The sequence below is a fragment of the Haplochromis burtoni genome, unplaced genomic scaffold, assembly GCF_018398535.1.
Source record: "Haplochromis burtoni strain Fernald_Lab_line unplaced genomic scaffold, NCSU_Asbu1 Contig_189, whole genome shotgun sequence".
Lineage (NCBI taxonomy): Eukaryota > Metazoa > Chordata > Actinopteri > Cichliformes > Cichlidae > Haplochromis > Haplochromis burtoni.
The window spans coordinates 466,953-485,900 of record NW_024582550.1 but is presented as its reverse complement, the minus strand read 5'-3'; the positions used below and the strand labels follow the sequence as shown (position 1 = coordinate 485,900).

The following is an 18,948-nucleotide window of genomic DNA, read 5'->3' as shown; positions in this document are numbered from 1 at the left end:
ATGCTGTCTGTGTTGAGCGCTCAGTGGATCTGCGCTCGACAGTGCAGCCTAGGCGGAGTAGTCGAACGCAGATTCACTGAGCGCTCAACACAGACAGCATCTTCAGAAGGAAAGTTGATAAAATAAATTGCAAATTTTGTATTGTTCATACATATGCGTACCGAACCGAAAGCACTGTATCGAACGGTTCAATATCGATACGAGTATCGTTGCACCCCTAATATCTATCATTAATTTTGATCCCAATTGACCGAACACTTCACAGTATTCATAAATGTCTTCATAAACTTTGACTGATTTGCATTTTTCCATCATGAATATAACTCTGTGATCGCTTCTCTCTCTCTCTGCCTTTAATAGCCTAAAAACCAAGAAGTGGGTGAATGAATTCAGGTAAGCTGTTAAATTACACTAATATACAAAATATCTGCTCTATTTAACTGTAATATTTCTTTAAATGCTTTGAACTGTTTTAAATGAACTCAGTTGAACCACCTTTGTATTATTTCTAAAATGTATCACAGATACGGAGGCTTCTCCCTCGGAGGCAGAGCTGTATCTCAAACCCAATATCTCCAAGACTCGGTCATGGCCATCAGGACTCGTTTCCGAGTCCCACAGGTACAGAGAGCCTTAAGATGAGTGCTTTAATAAGACTAATTTTTTTTCTACCTTTACAGAGAGAAAAGCAGGGAAAATGGAAGTAAAATATTTAAAAGGGCTGGAAGTTCTACTGCTGGTGCCAGGAAAAGCTAGTCCTGACCAGAGCACCGGCTAATAACAATAAAAAGCCTCACCCACCATCCCCCACACCACATGATTCCCCATTAAAGCCGTCAACACTGAGAGTCTGCTTTTTGCTTCATCACAGAACAGTTCACTGGGAAACCTGCTGCACAGACTCCCAGAGGTCTTAGGAGGGCTGAACAGTGAAAACAATGTGAAGGTAAATGAGCGTCTTTTTATCTGTCTTTGTGTCTTCTGTTTGTTTTTCCCCAGACTTTAAAGAAAGCGATGTAGGTGATGCGTCCAGATATTTGTGTCTGCTCAAACGCTCTCTTTTCTGTGCTCAGGTGTGGTACAACAACAAAGGCTGGCACGCCATGGTGTCATTTGTCAATGTGATGAACAACGGCCTGCTGAGAGCGAGTCTGCCGCCAGGTCCTGAGAGGAGGAAGCACGGCATCACTGCCTACAATCACCCACTCAACCTCACCAAGGAGCAGCTCACCGAAGTAGCCATGTTAGTTCACTGCTGTGGAGAGTTCAAGTTCACCAGTTTGGCTCTTGTGCTCGTTGTATTAGTTCTGTTTATGTGAGGGGGAAGATTAGAGTGGATTTAAACTCTGCACTGTTTTAAAAAAATATTTATTTTTTTTTCTTTTAAAATAAAGAGGTCCACAGTCCTCTGATGTGTTTTTCTCTGCTTTCTCCTTCAGGATGACTACATCGGTGGATGTCCTGGTTTCCATCTGTGTGATCTTTGCCATGTCCTTTGTGCCGGCCAGTTTCGTCCTTTTTCTGATCGAGGAGCGAGTCAGCAAAGCTAAACACCTGCAGTTTGTCAGCGGGGTCAAACCGATTCTCTACTGGCTGGCCAATTTTACCTGGGACATGGTCAGTACAGCTCGAGATAGAAGAAGTTAACTGTCCTCACTCAGACAGATTTGTATGCATCAGTGTAAGTCAGGAAGTTTCATCAATCCATTTACTACTGTAGAGGGTACTGTCACTGTAAAGACCATTACACACAGCATCGAGCGATAATGAGCTGGTCCTGATGTTTCTGAACAAGACAAGGAAGAAACTGAGATTTCACGGTTTGATCCAGGAGTTGCAGCTGTATCACAGTGCTTTCGCACACATTTCAGGATGTCGGTGGGACAGTTTGAGCTCTCGTTGGCTTCCACATCTGAGGAAGCAGAGACATAAGTTCAGAGACCTGATTGACCTGGAGAAGCGTCTAGCTGTGTGTCTGAAGTAAAATAGTATTATTTTACTGTTTGTGGATCCAATACATGTTTTGAGCTACGAGCGCTCTTGTTGCCAAATGCAGTGGTCAGATTGATCAATGCTGTTTATTCAGACCCAAAGAAATCAGAAAATTCAAGCTCGGTATGAAAAAATAAATGTCCAGGGAAATTACTGAGCATGAATAGTTGCATTGAGAATCGTCCAAGAAACATTTTTAACACGAAATATTTGTACAGATTTTACATGTCAGGTGTGTAAAGGCCTTTAGACTATCATCACATACTTGACTAGATAAAAATCCAGGCTCAGGATAGTTTTCCCTTTTTTCTTTGTTTCCAGTTAAACTACACCATTCCTGCTATCATGGTGGTGCTGATTTTCATCAGTTTCCAGCAGCAGTCATACGTTTCTGAGACCAACCTGCCCGCTCTTATCCTGCTCCTCCTGTTCTACGGGTGGTCCATAACCCCTCTTATGTACCCAGCATCCTTTGTGTTCACTGTCCCAAGCACAGCTTATGTATTTTTGACCTCCATCAACCTCTTCATTGGAATCAACGGCAGCATCGCCACCTTCGTCCTGGAGCTGTTTGTAGATGAGGTAAATTTTACGCAGGCGTGAAGTTCAATTACTTCTTCACCTGTGTTCTAGGAATAAGTAAGGCATAAATATATGTAAATAACAGTAACTATGCTTTAACCCTCTTGTTTTACATTTTCTTAACTAAGGAAATGTTCCTTAAAATATTTCTTTGCAGTAGAAACATAATTTTGTTTAATGCACCTTTAACTAATACATCATATGTGAATGATTTTGTCTTTCCAGTATCTGAACGAGGTGAACAGAATCCTGAAGAAGGTGTTTTTAATCTTCCCTCATTTTTGTTTGGGACGAGGACTTATCGACATGGCCAAAAACCAGGCCATGGTGGATGCCTTCAAAAGACTGGGTACATATTAGTCAGCCTCAAAAGAGTTATTTGCTCTTACAAAGACTAAATATAGATGTAATGTCTCTCCTCCAGGTACCAAACCAAGCCTGGACCCCCTTCAGTGGGACTTTGTAGGAAAGAACCTTTTTGCAATGGCAGTAGAAGGTGTCGTCTTCTTCATCTTTACCATACTCCTTCAGTACAAATTCTTCATCCGCTACAGGTAAAAATCTCTATTTTTAACGTTCTCTGCACTCGTTTCTCAGGTTGTTTTCCTTTTCCTTCCTCTTATTGCTGCCGTGCAAGTGTGTCAGTTTAATGGATAGAAATTCTAAAATCAAATAAAAGTGGGATCTGTGAGTTGGTTGCTTGTGTGTTTGTTCAGGCCTTGGTGGACTAAGCCTGAGTTGCCTCCTCTTGGTCCAGAGGATGAGGATGTTGCGAGAGAGCGGGAGAGGGTCAAAAGTGGGAAAGCACACTCAGACATCCTCACCATGATCGACCTGAGCAAGGTACAACGTGCAGGAAATGTAAACGCTGAACTTGTTTAGGTCACTAATTAACTCTACTGCAGCTAAATGTTTCTCATTCGAGAGACTCTCACTGATGAGCTGTCCTCCTCCTACACTGACACAGTTGTGAATTTCAGCTTAAAAGTGTAACAAATAAGCTTCTTGTTGTTCAGGTTTATAAAGCCGGCAGAAAGCCAGCCGTAGACCGTCTTTGCCTCGGGATTCCTCGCAGCGAGGTGAGGGATCTGCGCACCAGTGATTGTGAAGACACACACACACACACACCCCTTTGGCTGTCAGCTCTGTGTTCTTTATCCATGTAGTTACAGCCACATTATCACAGGGACTGTTTTATGATATTGTAAATGCAACTTGAGGTACTGCTTTTCACCACTGTAACTGCTATTTATACTTTCACATGTAGTCAGAATCAGAAAGGGTTTTATTGCCAAATGTTGAGCGGGTTTACAACATTAGGAAATTGCTGCGGTGCTTCAGTGCAAACAAACAGTCATAAATTACGCTTAAATAGACATGAAAATAAAAAATAAGAATAAGAATTAAAAGTGCTAAGTAGATAGATATATACATGAGTGCAGGTGGTGATCAGTGCCAAACATGGAATGATGCAGTGAACACAGTGTAGTGCTGCAGTATCTAAAAATACCATCGTTACTAGCAATGGACCTACTTTTTCTATAGTTGCTTCTGCTAGTAAAAGCTTCTGTTATCTTATGACTTAATAACTGAGCTGTGTGTATATAAATAGAGATTTTTGTAGCATACTGCTCTTATGTCTCTGCCGTCCAGTGTTTTGGGCTGCTTGGGGTCAACGGAGCTGGGAAGACGTCAACATTTCGAATGCTAACTGGAGATACACCTGTCACTCATGGAGAGGCTTTCCTCAGCCAGCACAGGTACAAAGCGTGTCTGCTGCAGTGACTTCAGCCCCTACAGAACTACTATTGTACCAAACCACAGATATTGCATCAGCTATTTCTCTGCTCTCAGTGTGCTGACAGAAATGGAGCGGGTCCACCAGCTGATGGGTTACTGCCCACAGTTTGATGCCATCAGCGACCTGCTCACAGGTCGGGAACATCTGGAGCTGTACGCCCGCCTGCGGGGGGTGCCAGAGGAGTTCGTCTCTAAGGTGGTGTAAAATTCCCAAGCTAAAGTTTTATGAAGGAAGATATGCTGAAGAGTTGGTGTTTTTATTTAGCTAAATATGTGGCCATTGTAAAAATCTAGGTTTTGTCATCTTTAAATGTTATTTCAAGAGGTGAAGTATCAAGTTTGGCTACAGTCAGCAGTTTCTCTGCTGTTCTCTAGGTGGCACAGTGGGGTGTGAAGAAGCTGGGGCTTACTCAGTATGCCGATCAGGAGGCTGGAGGCTACAGCGGGGGCAACAAGAGGAAGCTCTCCACAGCCATCTCCCTCATCGGGTCTCCACCTGTCATATTCCTGGTGATGATTCAGCTTAATAGAAAAGATGATGCGGTTATTATTGAATGACCTTCATCCTTAAAATATTCCTAACTTATATCTCACTCCGTATCTCCTCTATGCTCCCCCACCACCTTTTGTCAGGATGAGCCTACCACTGGGATGGACCCAAAAGCCAAAAGATTTTTGTGGAACTGCATTCTCAGTGTCACCAAAGAGGGAAGAGCTGTAGTGCTAACCTCACACAGGTACCAGTCGGTTCAGCTTTAATTCATTCCCGATGGAGTTTTGTATTGTAAAGGCAAAATATTTACTGCCGTCTCTAAATGTTTGTATTGTCAGCATGGAGGAGTGCGAGGCACTTTGCACCAGGATGGCCATCATGGTCAACGGCAGGTTTCGGTGTCTTGGGTCTGTGCAGCACCTGAAGAACAGGTAAGCAAACGCTAGTGCTGTGCGATACAGCAAATATAGGCATACGATCCGATACCAGCTAAACAATATCCACTTACCTCTACGAAACGCTGCACTTCTCCCCGATTTAATGTCTGGTGTGTTGTCTACATTAGACAGGCTGAAAGTGCATCCTGTAGTGTTTTGCATTTCACCCCCAGTTCTGACTTAATACTGAAAAAAGTACAGCAAATAGCCTTGACCCTTTCCAAACGGAAGGCGAACAAATTCGTGAAGAGGTCAGGATCTGAGAAGTTTTTCTCATGTAACAGTCGTGAATCACGTACTTCGTTCCTTCCCGTCTTTCAGGTTTGGTGATGGATACACCATCATCCTTCGTTTGGCAGACACCAAATCGGACCCCGACTCGTGTCCCGTCAGCGCCTACATGAAGGAGTGTTTTCCTAGTATTGAGCTGAAGGAGCGGCACCAGAATGTGCTGCAGTACCAGCTACCTTCGCACGCCTGCTGCCTCGCTCGCGTCTTCGACGTGCTGGCAAACAACTACGAGGAGCTGGGCATCGTTGATTTCTCCATTTCACAGACCACGCTGGACCAGGTAAGGGCTGTGATGAAGGTTTAAAAACCTCTTTAGTGTTTTGGAAAATGACTATTTCTGCAAAATGGGTGCTGTAAGTCTCATGGCCTATGATCCCATGTAAGTGGAGCCAAGTGATTCTTTCTTAGTGATTTTCTCCACATGTGGCGCTGCGATACCCGATCTGCCAAATCCCACTTTAAAGTTTGGTCACAATTAAACAAGACTTGGGTCAGTAAAGAAAGAATAAGTCTCAGTGATACTAAAGCCCCTTACCTTTTGTAGGTGTTTGTCAACTTTGCCAAGGATCAGACTGATGACGACTGCCTCACAGATGTGGTCGTCAGTAACGGGACAGCACAGCCAAACGCACCCGAGCACAGAGTTAATCCTCCCGTCAATAAACCACAACCACCAATCGTTCCTCCTCAACCAAGCAAAAGTCCACACCTGCCTGGGAAATCATCTAACAGCAAGTCAAAGGCGGGTAAGCCGAAAAAAGAAAAATCTAGCAAAGGCAAATCTGGCTCTGTGGCAATGCGCGCACTACCACATCCAGAGGAAATGGCCCGGGAGGTGGCTACGGTGAGCCGCAGGGCCAGCACTGAATCAGACGGCAGTAACAGCGGTGTTCAGGGAGAATCAGGCAAATCTCGTGGGTCGAAACGCAGAGCAGAGAGTTCCAGCAAAGATCCCTCGGTTCTCTTTATAGTCGGCGGCAACTCAGAGGAGAGCACGCTATGAAGCGGACTGGCACTAAACGAGCGGACCAAAGACAAACAAAAGCTTCATCTTCCCCTCTGTATGTCATTTGAATGCTGCAAAGTCTTCACAGGGACACGAAAAAATGAGCACTTTAAAGTCCATCAGTAAGAAAACGCCAGTGGACAAGTGGACTGAAATGTTACTGTCTGAGAAAAACAGAGTAGAAGCTTTAAAAGAAACAACCGAAGGTCCTTTGTGGTAATGACTTCGGTGCCTTGCTCAGCTCTTTCATCTGTAACTCTTTACCCTCCGCAGCGAGTAAAATAAGTACAGAAAGCATCAGTTTTCTGAGTAAATATATTTCTAAAGGTGCTGCTGACATCCTCACCAGATGACAGTAAAACTATACCATATCAAACAATAGATGTCCACAAATTATGTTTTGTGTTATAATGAGAAATTACACAGGGAAAAAGTGCTGAACACAGTTACTGAAATTGATTTAATACTTTGTTTAAAAAAAAAAAAAAAAAAAAAAAAGGATGCATACAGGCCATCATGGATGAGTGCATCCACATTGTACCTGCTGATTTCAGGTCTTCTTGCAGATCTTGGAGAACTCTTCTGATCATCCTTTTCGCTCCTCTATCTGGAGTCTTGCAAAGAGCCACTGGTTGTGACTGGTTTGTGGTGAAATTATGTCCTTTCCACTTCACGATTATGGCCCCAACAGTGCTCACTGGAACCGTCAGTAGTTTAAAAATTCTTCTGTAACAATCCCATCAGTATGTTTAGCAGCAACAAGCATGTGAAGGTCTTGACAGATCTCATTGGTTTTACCCATCATAAGATGTTTCTTGTATGACAGCTTGGTAATGAGACACATTTTATAGGCCATCAGTTAGAACTGAACCAGCTGATATTCATTTGCACTAAGTGGCAAATTACTAATGACTGATTTCAGCTGATGTCATGACTTTTGCCTTTTGCATCTACTTTTTCCCTGTGTCATTTCTCATTATTACACTTAATTTATTATTAACTTGATTTATTGTCATCTGTGGTTTGATTTATTTGCATGTGTGGATTGGGTGGGTTGTTACTGACATCTGGTGAGGATTTCATGCCGATAGCACCTTTAGAAATAGATTTACTTCAAAAATTGGCGACACGTTCAGAACTTATTTTACCAGCTGTATATGGGTTGATTAGTCTTACACTGTGTTTTCTCTTTCTGTGTCAGTGTCATCACTCCTCATTGGTTTATTTGTCCTGAATGAATGTTATGCAGGGGTCGCTGCTAAACCAGTGAGCAGTGTAGCTCAGGATTCAGTCATTAGACCTATTACAACCTCATCTTTGTTTTACAAAAAGCATTCTTTCAGTCTGAATACTGAAATATTCAGACTGTATGTTTTATGTTAATTCTTAAGGTGGTTTTATAGGTTAGAGGGCATTTGAGTGGCGGGTTGTTTCAGGACTATACAGTATCTCTTTTGAGGAGAGAATTTACCTCTTATTGTTTTGTAAAAAAAACTTTATTATATCTTTTATCTGAATGTTTTTTATTTATCCAAATTTTTATTATGCAGACTAATCTTATTATTTATGAATTGGGGGGGGGGGTTCTTAACTTTGCTTGCTTTTCCTTAAAAGAGCTGGAAACCTCGTGATAAATGAGATACACGGGTGTCACTGTAGACGTTAAATTCATGTCAAATATGCCAAAAATTCCACGTTCAATCAAAGAATATTTAACAAAACAGAGCAATCAGTGAGACAAAAACATTGCCTTCAGTCAACAACTGTTTTCATTCTGAACTATGTGTTTGTTTCTTTCTAACAAACGACACACTGGCTGCTGAATGTTACCGTACTGTAATGGCATATTTTATATATATATATATGCATGCATGAGACAAACTTGACATATCAGAAGGATGTCATTCCAAAATGAAACCTGTTTTTAACAATGTGGGGCAGCTGGACGGGTGAGTGGTTAGCACACGTGCACTACATGGATAAAAGTAGTGGAGCAGCCAGGGAAACCAAAGCCATGTTTGGAGTTTGACCTTCTGTCATTCTCAAACACTTCCTCCACTTACAGCTGATTGTGGGATATCTATGAGAGAAGAAATGTCACAAACTGCGGCTGTGGCGTCCTGTTACTGCACCAAGCTCAATTTCAGTGAGCTCTCTCCAACAGCACATTCTTTCGGGAATCTTTGTAAAGACAGACGGCATGCTAGCTGCTTTAATTCAACAGTACAGACTTACTCCCAATACTTTTGTCCATGTAGTGTAACCTTAAAGGCTTCTACAGCTGCGTGCTGTAATTTCCCAGCTCCCTCTCTTATATTTCCTGTCTAACTCTGGAAAAAAGGCAGAAAATGTTTAATAAAAGAGTAACAATTATACTAAAATGCCCTGAAATACTGCAGAACTGAAACTGTAAGCTGGATGTCTCATTTTGGAATGAATATGCTGTTCTACTTGAATATCAGCTGTAAGATGTACGTTATTTCCTTGAAGTATGGTAGCTTAAAAGAATGTCTGGTGTTCTGAAAAAATTAAAAATATCTGCAAGTTATGTGTGGTTGTTGAGTCACTGCGGCGTCTGAGCAGTCAGGTGGTTTGGCTGCACCATCCTGAGGAAGATGAGAGGCGCTTTGGGTGCAGGATGAAGTGGAGGGAGGCTCATCTGTCTGTTTACTCTGCAGGCACCAGGTGATCTGTCTTTTCCAGCTCGTCTGTTTTAAAGGAGAAAAAAATGTAGAATCAAATTTTACCGTTTATTTGGTGTAGATATTTACGTGTACACACACGAAACCTGCATAAAACTTGCTCTTGTGATAATATTTGTTCAGTTCAGCTTGGAGTATTAACACTAAATTTAACTAACTGACATGATTTTATGTGTCACTGACTGTCAATAGTTTCTGTGGATTACGTAGTACTGAAGTCAATAAAAAAAATAATTTTCTTAAAGAAATAATCGACACAAATATCAGCACTTAGAAGACATCCCTATACTTCTTGGGGTAAATAAAGTATATTTAAAAAAAATTAAGGGAATGCTCGATCATCACAGTGTGACACAGAATCAGTTAAATTTCAGGGATACCAGTGTGTCCAGTTAGGAAGCAGAAACCACTGTGAATCCTCCTGGTTTGATACAAATGAAAGCAACTCCATGAGGATGCTGTGACCTCCTGATGTCCTTCAGCGGGACCTGAAGGAACATCATCCAGCAGTCCCGGGTTTACAGTGGGTCAGTAATGGCCTGAGCAGGCATATCGTTGATGAAGGCCAGTCAAGCTGCAGGGTGCTAGACTGTGAGAACAGGACATCAGGGCCCCATGGACTGCATTTCTGGCAGTTTGATGAAAAATCTGCCTGTGAACAGCCTCACTGGAGGTCATTCTGTGGGGCTGTGGCAGTGCTGTCCCACTTCAGACAATAGTCTGCCCTTCTACTGCCCTGTCCAGCTCTCCTTGTGCGAAGGCCCATCTCCTGGTATTTCCTTCAGTCTTGAAACTGTATTGAGAGAGACAGCAAAACCTCTGACCACATCTTGAAGGAGTTTGACTACATGTGTAGGTACTGTCTCATGCTACCACTAGTGACAAGGACATGAAATTATAAAGTAGAGGAAAAACTAGAGAAAATCCCCTACAAACACATCCCCTTATTGTCTTATTGTTGCTGCTATCTAACTGGACAGACTGCTGTCCCTGAAGATTAACGGAAACTGTAACATCCATCGAACGTACACGCTGCCCCGCTTCCCATCCTGCTGCCCGACACTGCTCTGATCTGTAAAGGCCACGAGGAGCTGATCAGTCCGGTCTTGTCTCCATAGTCCTTCCTCGGCCCCTCTCCTCTTCTTCCTCAGTCTGTATGTGACAGTTTGCAGCAGTGCATTCAGGCTGGACAAGGTGATGTCAGGAAGCTGAACCTCAGCCGATCTCTGCACAGAAAAGAACAAACTCAAAATATGGGACAATGTCTGAAGCTGTGGGGCGGGAGGGACAAAGAATAAAAATGCTGTGCAGTCCCATATAAAGATGGGCATATGCTCATGCTAAATAAGCCCTGACTGGAAGCCTACATTTCCCACAATCCAATCTTTAAGCTGCCAACTTCTCTTAGACATTGTCCCAGCTTGCTACATGCTGTGTTTCTTTTCTGATGCTCAACATCTACTATTTCTACAGGCTGAGAGGTGCTCCCCCTCAACCCTTCACCTGTGCTAAATCAGTAGACTGCCTCTTTAATGTTTAATACACTTCCATCAAGGACAGGAACCACTATGTTCAGAAAATGTCCCAGTGAATGGATCTGAAACTAACTCACACTCTTGGAGAACAGGGGATTGTCTATCCAGGGCCTGATGTCTGAAGCCTGCGCTGTAACTGCTCCACTGCCTCCAAAGCCTTCTGCTCCAAGCTTTGCAGAGCTGGTTGTTGCTTGTTGATGCACAGTGATGGCAGGCAGAGGAGTGAGACAGCCTGAGCTCTGATCAAATGGTTTTGGTTCGCTTATAGGCGGCGGCAGAAATGGAGAAGTCAGTGAGAGTCTTGCTTTGGTTGTTCTCTCTGAGGTTAATCCTGACTGGAGGTCAAATGCGTTTTGTTTCTGTTCCACTAGTTTGCTGACAGATGGGTCTCTGCTGCTGGTTTCTGTTTCCTGTCGACTCATGGAGGTGTTGCTTTCTTCTTTCTCGTCTTCCTCCTCCTGCTCAGTCTCCTTAGCCAAGGTTAAAACCGGCATTAAGTTGACACAAATCCTCATTATGTTCCCTGATATCTCACATGTAGTCCCGTCCTTATCTGTGGTGGACCTGCTGTCCGATGTGATCTTCTTTATCCTCTTCTTTGACTTCACTGTGCTCATCCTGGGAAATTGCTTCTTTGCTTCTATATTTAGTGGGAAACCTGGTTCTAGTTTTACTATCACTGTGTTGTTCTCTTTCCCCATCTCACTTAATAAATATACATAAAAACACCTTTGACCACCTCCTATGAAATTATTCAGACATATCCCACAAAACTTTATTGCATAAAAAGCTTCCCTCTCTGATCTGTCAGGCTGAACTCCTCTCTCTCCAGCAGCAGTGGGAAATACTGAGAACAATTGGAGGTCTCTGTGGCTGGCCCATTAAATCTGCTGTTATGGTAACGAGCACACAAACTGCTGTCACCTGAACTTTAAGAAGAAAGAAACCAAAGTCAAAGCAGGAATAATGCCTGAGCTCAAAGCTCTCCAACATGGAGGGTTTTACAGATGATGGAGGCGCTTACAGAAATTATGACAGGAATTCTTGTTTGCTGAGGTGGAGCAAAGATCGTCTATGAGAAAGATGCAAAATGACCCACTAAGGAGACGTTTAAAAACAACAACAACATCAAACCATTTTCTTAGAAATAAATCTGAAAGCTTTTTTTCAGCTGCTTTCAAATGTCTTTGTTAAGAATCATATGCACTTAAAATTATAACCTTTAGGTTAAAGTGAATGCTTCAGTTTTAAACAGATACTCACTGGACAATGATAAATTTTGCTTATTTCTACATTCTATTGCATCAACGAATGTTTTAAAAACTAAAATGTTTCCAAACAAATTCATGGTCCATGTTTTATCATTCATCCTGAAGTCTTGTGTTATGAAGGATTTGTCCTCCAAATGTATTGTATTCATTTATAGTCATGTGAGACTACAAACTATGGACGGAGTGAGTGCTCTCGGTGTTTTCCTCTCTTTGTTTGTGGAAAAGACAACAGCCTACTGTCAAGCTAGCAGTCAGCAGCTAGCTGCTCACCTGATAATCTGTCCGGTTTTTATATTTCTTGTGTCAACTGTATTGATTTACTTTGTTCTCGATCTGTAAAGATACAGACAGTGGGATCGTTCCGCCTATTTTTTCTGGAATAAGATGGTCGTTTTGACAAATAGCAATGAAGAACAGGATTATATGTGAGTAAAAAAAACAAAAATACGAGTCTGTTTCGTTAGCTGGCTGGCTAGTTATTAGCCGGTAAAATAAGTCATATTAACATAAATAGCTAGGTTTATTTTCAGGAGTCGTTGCTTGTATTAGTTGTATTGCAACGTTTCCTGCACATAAAAATTTCAATACACTCTGTTGTTGGTTTTGGTTATTTAAGAGTTAAAGGGCAATTTAAACACTTGTCCTTGTTAGCCTTTTAGCACCTAACTAGCCTTCCTGTAGCGGAGTCTAAAGGTGAGAGGCGGTTCTAATGTTCAAAATCCTGTTTTAAGCCAGAAATCGCAACACCGACCATAATAACTAATACGCGTTTTTAAGGTTGCATTGAAACATGTTTCGTTAGGTCTTACTTATTAAACTAAGGTTTGGATGCCAGAGGGAGAGAATGGGCGAACCTAAATAGTCCAGGCACAGATTACATCATATTATGTTGCTAATAACCTGCAGAGCTCAGGCTAAAAATGGCATCAGCATGTTGACAACTGAGCTCACAGGAAGAAGCTCCAGCAGAGGCGGTCCACACAGACACCCACTGACCTACATCTGAAGCTGCTGTGGGATGCTCTGCTCTGTTCTGACCCAGTTACACAGAGAAACCAGAGGAGGGAAAAACCTGCAGCTTTCATGGGTGTATTTTCAGTTTTAGTAGGATAAATGTCATCTATATGCTTTCGTCTTATTTATTCCTCAGATAAGGTGATTACATGGCCATCCATGTAAATATGCGTATTTCAATAGATTTTTACTACAGCTGTTATTACATGTCGTTTCAGGGTGAAATTATTATTGTGCACCTGTACCAGGTGTTGTGCAGGAAAGGCTGTAACACAATAAATAAGTAAATAGTCAGTTATATGTGTTTATCCTGCTAAGGGCTTCTGTGAACCGGGCCTGTTACAGGGTACACCTTGCTTTTACTTTCACATCTGAGCATTTGAATAGGTTTAAATAAAGCAGCTTGAGGAACAAGTAAGCTGACTTGATTCCCTTGAAATTCCAACAACTCAATCAGATTTTGAGATTGGAAGCTGGAAATTTTTCTGAAAGATATATCAACTCAAACTCACTAAACTGATCCACTGTGCTCTGTTTTTCCAGCCTGGTAGAGGAGCGTAAATGCACCTCATTGCCTAGCTCTCCTGCCAAGCGAGTGTCACCCACCAAAAAGAAACAGTTCTATATCAACCAAGCCATCCGCAACTCTGACCTCACACCCAGGGCCAAAGGCAAGAAGAGCCTCCGCCGACAGGAGAACAGTAAGCTCTCATTTTACGTAAATTAAAAGAACGGCGTCAGAGACTGCAGACTGAGCAATGCTGGGAAAGCATTGAAAGGATTACTTTGGGGAAGAGTCTCTGTGTGCAAGTTCAAAATGTTTTATAGGATGTATTTGAGGCTCCCGAGGCTGCTGGGCAACATTTTTACAAAGAATTCTGACGTCAGTGGCTTCAATACCTTAGAGGATGAGAAAAACGTTTATATTAGTTATAAAGTCATAAACCTGTCATTGCTTTGCTCATTTATCTCTCTCTAATCTTCTCCTTTGAAAATTAGCACGCTACCTTGCTAATCTCCTTGAGAAAGATGAGTGCTCCAAAGACGATCTGGAGGTTTGCAGCAACCCAGCCATCCCATCCATTTTCTATGAAGTCTGCACCAATGGAAACTATGTAGAGGTACACAAATTAGTGGCATTTGTTGCAAAAGTGCGAACGGCTTAAGAAAAGATTTATAATTTCACCGTGTCATGTTCTCAAATTTTATGTACTGTGTGCGCAAATATTTACCTGAGAGGTCCCACAGGAAACTGCCGCCCAAAAACCGTGTTTGTGTGTCCAAAGAAATGTAAACTGTGTGGTTTGGCTTGTGCGAGGTCTCACAGGGCACGGGGTTTTGAAGACCACCTAGGAAGATCAGGAACGCTGACTAATGTCATTTCTTGTCTTGTTGTTGTTTTAGCCGTGGAACGACTTCATGAATTGCTCTGGTGAGGAGCAGGAGAGGCTGCTCTCTCTGTTGGAGCTGGAGGAGGCCAAGAAGAAAAACACCAACCAGCTCCTCAAAGACCAGAGGAATGGTAAGTCTCACCCTTTGAGCCTTTAAAGTGAAGCTGTTTGTCTGACTTTGTCGTCTCTCTCTGCAGTAAATCCTGCCTTCACTGCTCAGGACTGCTTCCAGAGAATTGATCGCAGGTTGCGAGCAACTCTGAGGCGGAAACAAATCCCCATGGTGAGTGTCTTCTCTGCTTCAAATCTCTCACTGTTTGGTCAGTGATTGCATTACTCATGTATTTGAAGTCGTTGTCTTTATAGTAAGTAGGGGTGGGCGGTATAAACGGTATATTAATTTGGCCAACGGTAGAGATTTTGACTATACCGCTCTACCGCGAAAGCACATTTTGTTGGTGTCAACAAGCTGCGCCTGTTTTGGTCAGTAAGCACAACCAGAATTCATACATAAGGCACACTGTCGATTTTTGAGAAAATTAAAGGATTTTAAGTGTGCCCTATAGTGTGTAAAATACGTTATACAGAAGAAAATAATATATCGTGATATATATCATTACCGCACATGCTTCAAATTATACCGTGATATGGATTTTTAGGCCATATCGCCCAGCCCCAATCCGGTTGTTCAGTGATGACGCAACGAATCCTACTTCCGGGCCTAAAGTAGTCTGCGTTTAATATGGCTTTTGTGTTGTTAGCATGTTTAATGTTATGTATTTTCTTCTATTTAATCTCAAAAAGCTCCTAAAACAGTCAGCGATCACTGTTGACCTCCCTCGGCTTTTATTACCGCTAATCATTTATTTAAGCTCAGTTTTTAAAACCTTAGGATGTAACTACAGCCCAGCCCATGCAGCAGTATATGAATGACTAACCTCTTATTGTGGATGGATTATCTCAGTTGTTCTCCTGGCTGAAGTTTGGTCCTTTTACAGCATCCTGCCATGCGATTACATTTGTTCCTCACCACCGAGAACACTCACGTTAACTTTTATCGAGTGGAAAAAAAGTTAGCTTGTTTATATTATGCTAACATAGCTGTGTCGCTAGCGGTTACGTAGCACATCATTATATACCAGCTAGCCAAACTTCAGTAACCCTACAAACGTCACTGCTGTTTAGTTTTCTGTCTTCATTTATGCTGGAAGTGATAACAGAGCTGTACGTTTTAATTTGTTTCCAAAACCCCGCAGTCAGGACATGCTATATTGTATTTAGATAGAAGCTAGCGAGCTAACTCCCTGCTAACTTCTAACTCCGTTAAATGTCATAAATTCCATTTTCATGGATGCCTGGATGTTAAACTCAATTGTTACACCTGGTAGAGCAGAACGCTGATCATTTTATTAAAGATGAAAGACTTTAGACAGTTTTTCAACTCTCAGTAATGCCATAGTGCTCGTTGGATATATGGACCTGCAGCGGAGTTTAGACCCAGACACGGCTAGTGACGTCAGACTGAACAACCGGATAGTAAGTTCAACTCATGTTAGTTTTATGTAGAGCCAGTTATCTCTTAACCACCACTGGCAGGTCCTCTTAATAGACCCATCTGCTTGTGGCTTCGTGCTGCAAGAGTTATTTCCTCATTGATTAATCTTCCTATTTTTTTATGTTTTATATAATGTTTGAAATTTGTGAAAAAGAGGATGTTCATTAGCCTTCTGTTGTATGAATGTGCCCAATGAAACACTGAAGAAAATCAGAAATTATAAGATGCTCCTAATCATTATCAGGGACAAAGATGATGCGCAGGGACATGAGAGCAGGACTCCCTGAGATCGCCTGCTGAAGTTTAGTATTTTTCCCAAACACAAACTATGAATTTTGTGAGATCTGTGGTTTCTGCTTCTCTCAGGGAACGCTGGAAGTTCTGGAGGAAAACCTTCTGAGCTTCTTCAACGCTCAACCTCACTCAGTTTACACAACCAACCTCAGCAGCAGGTAGAAATCCTCTTCTTTCAGTTGGTGTGTCTGTGCTTCTTCAAAAGCTTTTCATTCACTTTAGTCTTTAATTGGTTAGACTTTGATAATGGACAGTGGAATTACACCTGTGGGAAGTGGTCTGGAGAGCTCAGTGGAATGTCATTTGTCAAGTAAAATCTGAGCAAATTACAACCTAGTGATCCTCAGTGCATTGCTTTGGCACCTCATTAATGTGTTAATTAATCTCATCTCAACAATGCTGCTGTTTGGATTGTTCTGACAAACATGCAGGTTGAAAACATGCAGGTAAACCTGCTGTATTAGATTGAATCAAGTCTTTATCGTCTGTCACCATAGCGACAGGAACACAACAGGAACAGGAGAAAATAGCTTACAGCCGGTGGTGAATACACAGTCTCCCTTTGTCGAGATGTGCGGGGAAATTTGTACACTACACAAACGTAGTCAGTTTGAATCAAGTGGGTTAATAACTGTCACATTTCTGTTGTTTGTGTTCGTCAATCAGCTTTGAGAGGCTGCTGCTTCACGCCATCTGCCAGTATATGGACCTCGTCTCTGCAAGTGAGTGGCAATAATGCATAATGGCTCAGTCACACTAGGGTAAAGTTAGGATGGTAGATTGCCAACATGTTGCAGTCTGAGTCTGTCTGTGTCGATGAGCACAACTCTTCTGTGGCGTGTCTCTTTGCAGTAAAGGTTCGACTCAGCCGATTAGTTATTTCAGCTCGTTATATTACTGTGTAAAGGGAAGGTCGCTGAGCGCCTGTGTCACCTATGAGCTTCTCATTCACTCATTTTATTTCTGTCTGATTGCAACAAAGCAAACAGTATTCATATATATATATATATATATATATATATATATATATATAATATTATATATATATATATATATATATATATATATATATATATATATTATTAGGGGTGCAACGATACTCGTATCGATATTGAACCGTTCGATACAGTGCTTTCGGTTCGGTACGCATATGTATCGAACAATACAAATTTGTAATTTATTTTATCAACTTTCCTTCTGACGATGCTGTCTGTGTTGAGCGCTCAGTGAATCTGCGTTCGACTACTCCGCCTAGGCTGCACTGTCGAGCGCAGATCCACTGAGCGCTCAACACAGACAGCATAGTCAGAAGGAAGAGCGCAGGGCAAGCTAGCGAGACAGAAGTTAAGCTCTCCTTGCAACATGGCAAATTGAACCTCCCCCACCCTCATTCAGATCTGGCGTTTGGAATTATTTTGGTTTTCATGTGACGTATGACCCTGAAGGTAAGCGCGTCATGGACTAAAGTAAAACAGTATGTTGGATGTGCCATGCAATGCTCAATTACATGGGTGGGAACTAGTGTGTTAGCGCAGTTAGCTCGTTAACGTGTTGGCCGTCTAGCCCCATGCACGGGGCGATCGGCGGTAGCTCGTTAACGGAGATTTGCCGTGTTGTGGCGTTAACGTCATTTCAACGAGATTAACGCTGACAGCACTAGTGGGAACACAACGAATATGACTGCACATTTACGCCGACATCATCCTAGTGCAAAGACAAGTGGAAGCAGACAAAAACAACAAGCATGCATGCTACAAACTTTACCCGAGTCATTTAGACAGCCGTTAGCACATGATTCTCCTTATGGGGACCTGATATGTTTAATATTGTGGCGAGCTCAGACAAGGAGGAGACGGAGGTGTCGTTTGGTCTTGCTTCCCGTGAGCTAGCCAGGGAGCACAGCCGTTTATTGACATCTGCAGAAGAACACTGCCGCTAGCTAACTGCTCAGCGCGGCAACCGCACAGCAACAACAACAACAACACACAGGGCGCCCTCTGACCCCGGAAGGACACACCGTCGCAGCGAGAGGGCGTCACCCGTCACTATGGCAACATAAACAAAACATAACTGTACAAACAGAACCCCGAACAGCCCTGACCCGCTACATAGCCCCCACCTAAGGGGTCAGTCGTCCCCGACGACCCCATTACCCCACACAAAGTCCTGCAAATGTCCAGGTGCCTTCTTTTGGCGCACCGGCCGGTCACGACCGCGGGGGAAAAGTCACTCGGGTCAGAACATGGGGTGCCACCATCATCCCACTTCTGACACCAATGTGGCGAGCTCAGACAAGGAGGAGACGGAGGTGTCGTTTGGTCTTGCTTCCCGTGAGCTAGCCAGGGAGCACAGCCGTTTATTGACATCTGCAGAAGAACACTGCCGCTAGCTAACTGCTCAGCGCGGCAACCGCACAGCAACAACAACAACACACAGGGCGCCCTCTGACCCCGGAAGGACACACCGTCGCAGCGAGAGGGCGTCACCCGTCACTATGGCAACATAAACAAAACATAACTGTACAAACAGAACCCCGAACAGCCCTGACCCGCTACAATATGCTGCTGAGAATATAGCCCAGAAGA

At 42.7% G+C, this 18,948-nt stretch overlaps 3 protein-coding genes across 7 annotated transcripts in view; 2 read left to right on the top strand and 1 right to left on the bottom strand.

The window, feature by feature from the left end:
* abca7 (ATP-binding cassette, sub-family A (ABC1), member 7) overlaps positions 1-8,473 on the top strand; it is a 28,688-nt gene extending 20,215 nt beyond the window's left edge. For all 4 annotated transcript variants that reach the window (XM_042225915.1, XM_042225914.1, XM_042225913.1 and 1 more), the window contains 17 exons: positions 361-393; positions 525-621; positions 872-946; positions 1,074-1,243; positions 1,440-1,617; positions 2,314-2,574; positions 2,800-2,923; positions 2,999-3,128; positions 3,291-3,417; positions 3,591-3,653; positions 4,228-4,334; positions 4,429-4,570; positions 4,750-4,884; positions 5,008-5,111; positions 5,206-5,298; positions 5,626-5,875; positions 6,140-8,473. In XM_042225915.1, the coding sequence (XP_042081849.1) occupies positions 361-393; positions 525-621; positions 872-946; positions 1,074-1,243; positions 1,440-1,617; positions 2,314-2,574; positions 2,800-2,923; positions 2,999-3,128; positions 3,291-3,417; positions 3,591-3,653; positions 4,228-4,334; positions 4,429-4,570; positions 4,750-4,884; positions 5,008-5,111; positions 5,206-5,298; positions 5,626-5,875; positions 6,140-6,598 (2,548 nt within the window). In that variant the 3' untranslated portion in view covers positions 6,599-8,473. The remainder of the gene's footprint in view (positions 1-360; positions 394-524; positions 622-871; positions 947-1,073; positions 1,244-1,439; positions 1,618-2,313; positions 2,575-2,799; positions 2,924-2,998; positions 3,129-3,290; positions 3,418-3,590; positions 3,654-4,227; positions 4,335-4,428; positions 4,571-4,749; positions 4,885-5,007; positions 5,112-5,205; positions 5,299-5,625; positions 5,876-6,139) is intronic.
* On the bottom strand, positions 8,472-12,276 carry LOC102313684. The gene is made up of 3 exons (XM_014337656.2): positions 10,916-12,276; positions 10,333-10,529; positions 8,472-9,309 (listed from the first exon to the last, which is right to left on the bottom strand). Exons 1-3 carry the CDS (start codon positions 11,537-11,539, stop codon positions 9,165-9,167), a joined length of 966 nt encoding a protein of 321 aa, XP_014193142.1. The 5' UTR covers positions 11,540-12,276; the 3' UTR covers positions 8,472-9,164.
* A 61-nt stretch (positions 12,277-12,337) lies between these two features.
* r3hdm4 (R3H domain containing 4) overlaps positions 12,338-18,948 on the top strand; it is a 23,835-nt gene continuing 17,224 nt past the window's right edge. The window contains exons 1-7 of one of the 2 annotated variants that reach the window (XM_005934873.2): positions 12,338-12,534; positions 13,667-13,824; positions 14,123-14,244; positions 14,528-14,645; positions 14,712-14,797; positions 16,436-16,521; positions 17,030-17,085. In XM_005934873.2, the coding sequence (XP_005934935.1) occupies positions 12,494-12,534; positions 13,667-13,824; positions 14,123-14,244; positions 14,528-14,645; positions 14,712-14,797; positions 16,436-16,521; positions 17,030-17,085 (667 nt within the window). In that variant the 5' untranslated portion in view covers positions 12,338-12,493. The remainder of the gene's footprint in view (positions 12,535-13,666; positions 13,825-14,122; positions 14,245-14,527; positions 14,646-14,711; positions 14,798-16,435; positions 16,522-17,029; positions 17,086-18,948) is intronic. The other variant, XM_042225916.1, reaches the window with a different exon arrangement.